The following is a 6,631-nucleotide window of genomic DNA, read 5'->3' as shown; positions in this document are numbered from 1 at the left end:
AAGACTATCACGTGCCCGGCGGAGCCTCTTAGTGTTCGGGGCAATTAGTCTCGTTTGGTATTTCTAAGAAGTAGAGTCCACACGAAGGTAGATTTTTCGGCGAAGCCGAAGCCGAACCGAACGTTCGGTTTTAATCTAACATTCCGCCGATTACCGAGGCCGAAGCCGATGATTTACTTTAAAATTAAGTAAATCGAATTTGTCTAAGAATAAGCTCCATTTTGCTGTTTTAATTGTACAATGTACATGTAATACAAAATACATAGAAACGTATTTTTCTCTTGTGTATTAAAAAAAAATTTCTTAAAATTAGTGTAGTCACAGTTCAGTTTCTGTGCAAAGTCATTGTTATGTAGCAAATATATTTGTTTATATGAACTTTAATAACATAATAATAATATTTTGGTGCTTACACTTTTTCTAAATGTTTAGCCGAGCTTCTCCTTTAATTTGTGGTGTACGTCTTAATATTGTAACACAAATCGAGGGACCTACAGTTTCACGCCGCTTCCGCACACCAAATGGATTTTATCAGAAGCTTTTTCATTGCAGAAACACGCTCGGAGGTTTGGCATTTTCTAATCTGATGTTGTCACTTAAATTCAACAATTTGTTTGCGTTCTCGCGGCGGCTGGTGGGTGGAGCAGAAAGTTATTTTTAAGCAACTGCTTTAAGTAACTCTAGGGAGCCAGTATTGCAATATTGAAAAATAGCGGCACCTCTAATAACTCGTTTATATGTATATTCCTTAATCATAATTTCAAATTCTCTCGAAGTTCTCAGCTGGCAGCTGATTTTCCGAAAAAGTAAGCAATACCTTTTTTTTAAACCTATTATTCACAATAAATGTGTACCTTTAAATTATAATAAATGTTCAAAAAAAAAAATTGTAATCTAGATAGCAAAAAGGTTCGGCTTCGGCAAAAACTTCGGTAGCCGAAGCCGAGCATTCAGCTGAATATGAAAATCATGCCGATTAATCGGCAAACCGAAACCGAAGCCGAACAATCGGTCGGAATCTACTAAGATGCACAAGCACATTCGCTATTTAGTAGTTCAGTTTATGAAAAGGCATCTCTGAATTCATCATTCATACTGATTTGTTATCGTTAGTTTTGTTTACGTTTTTTAACCACCGTCTTTTCTGGACACAGCATAGACTTTTTAGAATACCCCTAGTTAAGACTGAAAAATGCTGTCAAACAATTTCTGAAGGCATTGAAAATCGTTGGAATTAATAGTTTCAGTGATATATCGTGAAGAACAGGACGCTTCTGAATGAATACATTTCTCAATGCAAAATTTCAGGCTTAGGGCTTGGAAAAGCACGGGATTTAGCAGTTTCAGCAATGTATGGTGAGGATAGGAAGCTTGTCCTACACACATTTAATAAGATTATACATTTGTCATAACGAAAGCACTCAGTATATTGCAGACTTTCACCGACTAAATACTTATTTCGTCACATCCGAAAATGATCTTTCGCACTGATTTCAGCGGGACTGTACTGATCTAAAAGCATTTCCCTACTGAAGATTTTTTTTGTAATAGCTATGGCATAAAAGGGAAACCAATTACTCTCAAAAATATCGTCGCTTGGGGCGTAGAGCTGCAAAACTATCGATAGTGCCCCCATTCGATAGTTTCGATAGTTTAGGTTGCCCACTATCGATAGTATCGACATATTTTCAATGGATAAAGTTTAAAGTTTTATTTATATATAAACCATTGTTTCGTTTAAATAAAGTACTTAGTATATATTTCTTTCACATACAGATTATTTCATTTTGTGAACACAAGCAATTAACGTTGTATAAGGAACTTTAATAAAAATAAATATNCAAGCAATGTACTCATTTTGGGTGTGGTTCGATTTTCATAGGGGACAAGCCTTATTTGCAAACGTTCAATCAAAATGTTGAATATGGCAAGCCCTTCATTTGTTTTTAGTTTATTGTGCGTTTCATTTAGAGTTTGAAAGATACCACATATGATAAGAATGATTAACGAAATTGCGACAGAGTTACTTGCAGATACTTGAATGGTCGCGTCATCAAATGGTGCCAATAATTCAACTAATTCTTCTAGTAGCTCTATTTCGTCAGCAGATAAAGTCTGGGTGCTTTTGGGGTTCTTAAAATTACAGAGGAAAGTATATCCTTAGTTTGCAAAATTCGCTTTATCATGCGATATGCACTGTTCCAGCGTGTCGGACATTCTTGCAATAAATTATAAACTTTTCCTGTTCCTTGTGCATTTTTAAATTTGGCGTAAGCGATCGAGCTACTTTTGAAGTAGGTCACAACCTTTTTACATTTCGTTATCACTTTGACTTTTTCAAAAGCTAACACATCTTGCACAACCAAATTTAATGTGCAAAGCACGGAAGATGTCGTTTTTGCAACAATTCGCATGCTTTAATCATGGATGACGCATTGTAGGTGATAACATTCGAAACTTTATCTAAAACGCCCCACTCCGTCAGTACAATTCGCAAGGACTCGGCAATATTGGCAGCCGAATGATTAGTACTCTCCAAAAGATTGTAGGTAGACAATACTGCGCTTCTTAAGCTACAATTTTCAATGAAGTGACAGGTTACGGTTAAGTAACTCTCGTTTGCCCGAGAGGTCCAGGCATCCGTAGAAATAGCACAAGTATTTACTTTCATAAGAATATTTTTAAGATTTGCTTTTGATTGATCATATAATTCGTGGCACATTACATTCTGCAACGTGGTTCTGCTAGGCATCACATAGCGCGGATCTAGTAACTTGACGAAAGCGGAAAAAGCCTCGTCTTCTACGATTCGGAAAGGCTGGTAATCTATGGCAATCATTTTCATTAGTGCACTGTCAAGTGCTTTTTTACGAGCCGAATGCGAGTCATACGTTTCTGATGCATTGAAAAATGAAGTTATTTTATTTGGTTTCGACATTCTGTTGTAACCAGGATGTGTGCGTTTTAAATGGTCCAACAAATTGGAGGTATTGCCGCTGGTTTTGTATACTTTTTCACAAGACAAACATTTTGCACGCGTTTTATCCTTGGATCGCTGAAAATAAGTCCACACTTCTGAAATTGCATTTCGGCTTCGTTTGCACACTACGCTCTCACATTCGCTGCCTGATTCATTTGGTTCGCTATTTTCATGAACCGTTGCTGCAAATATTAATGTTTTCGTTCAGTATTGATAGATATAACTACACGTATATATATTTTATAATGCTTACCACTTTCTTGAGACATTTTAATTTATTTACAACTCATTCAACGCCACAGCCTCGCGCCTTTTTATTTGACAAACTTGTTAAATTCAAATAAAAGAAGTGCAAAATTAGAAAAAACTATCGATTGTCGCAAGTAAATTCGATGGTTTTGCAACTATCGATAGTATTAACCTAAAAACGACACCATCGATAATGTCGATAGTGTAAATTTAAGACACACTATCGATACTATCGATAGTGCCATCGATAGTTTTGCAGCTCTATTGGGGCGCAATATCTCGCATATGCCAAATGCAATGACACGTACTTGTATGATAGCCCAGAAATAGAATTTCTAACTGAACTTAATAAATATAAGCTTCTACAGGCTGGACATGTTTGCACTAGACCCTAGTCACTCGTCTATTGGTACAGAGTTCATCCATTCTGTTTCGGCAATATCGTGACTCCATCTTGTCGAATCCACATATTTTCCAGCTCAAAATCCGAATTTCAAGAATAATGGAAAAAGAAACAAAGTCTAAGCGGTAGAGGTTATGGCAGCTATTTCGAAGATCACCAAATCTCCTCATCAGACTTCTTTTAATTACTTTAGTTCCACTAATCGTGCCCCTCGCAGAAAATAATCGAAAAAATTATTTAATATCCGTTACACTTTTATCTAAAAATCCCAAATACAAAGTAACTACAAACGCCTCTTAACCTTCTTTCGAAATAAAAACCAAAAAGCGTCCAAATCGGCACTGTATACACCTCCGTTACGGAATACTGTGAATTAGAGTTAGATTTTCATATTTATGAGCGGTTGAATTCAGTGAGTTGTAACTGCAACTGTTGCTTCGCAAATATGCCACAAATTTCATAAATTGTACCAGCAATTTATTTTTTCATACAAATCTACTCATTGCATTTTCTGTGGGCTTGTGCATCTTTGCACAGTGGTTAAGTTTTATAAAGTATTTGATCAAAATATACTTGAACGCTGAGTAAAATAAGAACAGGTACTTACTACGGCTAGTAAGTGTTTTTGTATGCATTAAATCAAAAAGTGTAGGCAACCGTTGCATTTTTGAGTTTTACAAGATATTTTTTTAAATACTATGTTTGTAGAGGAGCCGCTCAAATTTACCATTATATGCACCTACATATATAAGTATGGAGTTTATATATGTATGCAGTGTATTGTCTATTGTGTTATGCATTGACACGAATTTCACTAGCGAATGCCTATATGGCTGACTAACCACACAATTGACTGACTAGTTGCCAACATGCATTAAAGCTGAACAATAGTTACAGCCATCACAATTTCGAATTGCATATGCCGAAGATTTCATTTGTAAAAGTGCAATATGCAATGTATTTTTGGGCTTACGATTACAAACACACATCAAAATATTACCCTTAATTAAATGCGCAGTGAACCTTGGGAAGTATTAATGAAGATTAACTAGTTTTTTACATTTTTTGAATGTCCGGCTTCGGTTAGTTGGGTTCGAGAAATGATACCGACCAACTCCAGTAAAACTCTAGCATAGATTTAAAAGCCCAAAGGCAAGTAGATTATTTGCACCTAAATTCTCCGGAATTAATTTTTGGTTATGGCTTCATACCAACATAAGAACTTTCTGTATGAAAACTATGTAAAATGTATGGTCTTAATTTCAATATAAAATTTTTCGAATAACTCGTAAAACGGTTTTGGCTAAAAGGCGAATACCCTAGAATGTACCTAATGCGAAAGCAAAGCTTACCTTAAACCTTAAGTTGTAAGGACTACTACAGTAAGTAGATTTGTCAAGGTTGATTGACTGTCGTTTAGAAGGCCTGCGGGTAAGAATTGTGCTTCGTCCGATCTCTGGCTAACAGTAGCTGGCTCCTAAGTAAACAAAGTCCTTTACTATACTGTCAACAGGGTCTCCCTTTGTCTATTTATTGCTATGAGGTAATTTGGCTTTTCCTCATTCTCCTCTAAACTAATATCTTTTTCTTATTTCTTAAGGTTGAGTAAAGGCTCAAAAGCTTCAAATGTAATTACAGATTTCAGGGCCTCTGAAAAATATTTAGTTTCTGCTTTGCAATTGCTTACAACAAACACAAAAAGATGAAGTGCACTGACTGCACTATTTGAAAGACTGTTAAAATACCAAAGTAGAAATAGCAGCCAGAAACTGGGAAGTTTGTGTTTGTGTGTAATTTGTCGTTTTTCTATGCTTCTATCTCTTTAAAAGTTTCGAATATTTAGCCCATATTGTTTAGTTTTTTTCGATTTTCCTTTTGAAATGCTGCAATAATCTTTAACGCGTTATTGGAAAGAGGAAAATCTAATTGGGGTCATGTGACTTGTGGTTTCGAAGTTATGGCTGATAAAAAATTCCAAAACTATGTTAAGTGCAACGCCCCCTTTTACAAACTCATTTATATATACCTTTCTATAAGCACCTACCATAGATATGTCTGCATACCAAATGTTATGTTCATGTGACTTATGGTTCCCAAGTTATAACTGGTAAAATATTCCACGCCTTTGGGATTTGCCGCCCTCTTTCACAGTCCCATTTATATATATACCTTACTATAAGCACCTACCAGAGATATGTCTGCATACAAAATTTCAAGTTCATGTGACTTACGGTTCCGAAGTTAGAGCTGGTTAAATAATTCACGCCTATGGGAGGTTCCACGCCCCCTTTTCCAATACCGCCAATTTTTCCCATTAGTATGGAATTAATTTTATTTATCTCGACAGCAAGTTCCAATGCCCTTCCACAAATATTTCAAGAGATATACAACATGAAAATTTTAGTTAGTTAGGAGGTGTCACGCCCTCTTTTCCAGTACTACCCATTTTTATCTATGCCTATAACCTTCCCGGGGTAAAAGCAAATAAGTGTGCAAAGTTTCGTGCGATTCCGTGCCGCGGTTCAGAAGTTATAAGGTAATAAACAAACAGACATTCACATTTATATATATAGACTAGCCAATGCCCGCTTACTTCGCGGCGCCTAATAAGAGCTTTTGCGTTGGCCAATGCAAAAGAGCGTTTAAAAACAAAATTAGTCTGTAAAGTCAAAATTTTTGATTTAAGTTGAAACCACTAAGGCGCAGTATCCTCCTCACACATAGGTCAATAATAGTAACGCTGTGATACCATATGGAATACCAATCCCTTTCGGTGTCATGAGCTTTACCGATGGTCTTATTTCCACCTGTGTGATCTCTGCCAAGCATGCGTAATCTTTTTGTATGATCTTGCAACTACAACATTGAAACTCAAGAGCACAGAAGTGCGCTTTCTGTTATAGGAGGGCCAAGAATCCTCGCTGTCCCACAGGATGAAAAGTTTTCCGGTACATTCCTAAATGAGCCGTGTGATCTCTTAAGTATCTTTCAAATGAAGC

At 36.3% G+C, this 6,631-nt stretch overlaps 1 protein-coding gene across 1 annotated transcript; it reads right to left on the bottom strand.

Annotated features, from left to right (window-relative positions):
• Positions 1–2,368: 2,368 nt before the first annotated feature.
• On the bottom strand, positions 2,369–2,938 carry LOC108379715 (zinc finger BED domain-containing protein 1-like). Its single transcript, XM_017636069.1, has one exon. It carries the CDS (start codon positions 2,936–2,938, stop codon positions 2,369–2,371), a length of 570 nt encoding a protein of 189 aa, XP_017491558.1.
• Positions 2,939–6,631: the final 3,693 nt, after the last annotated feature.

The sequence above is a fragment of the Rhagoletis zephyria genome, unplaced genomic scaffold (assembly GCF_001687245.7).
Source record: "Rhagoletis zephyria isolate East Lansing unplaced genomic scaffold, Rhagoletis_zephyria_1.1 Rzeph_scaffold_17166, whole genome shotgun sequence".
Lineage (NCBI taxonomy): Eukaryota > Metazoa > Arthropoda > Insecta > Diptera > Tephritidae > Rhagoletis > Rhagoletis zephyria.
This window is presented reverse-complemented; position numbering and strand designations above follow the sequence as displayed.

Bases quoted from the DNA above. Each gene is read 5' to 3' on its own strand.
- LOC108379715 (XM_017636069.1), bottom strand. From the start codon at position 2,938: ATGTCGAAACCAAATAAAATAACTTCATTTTTCAATGCATCAGAAACG.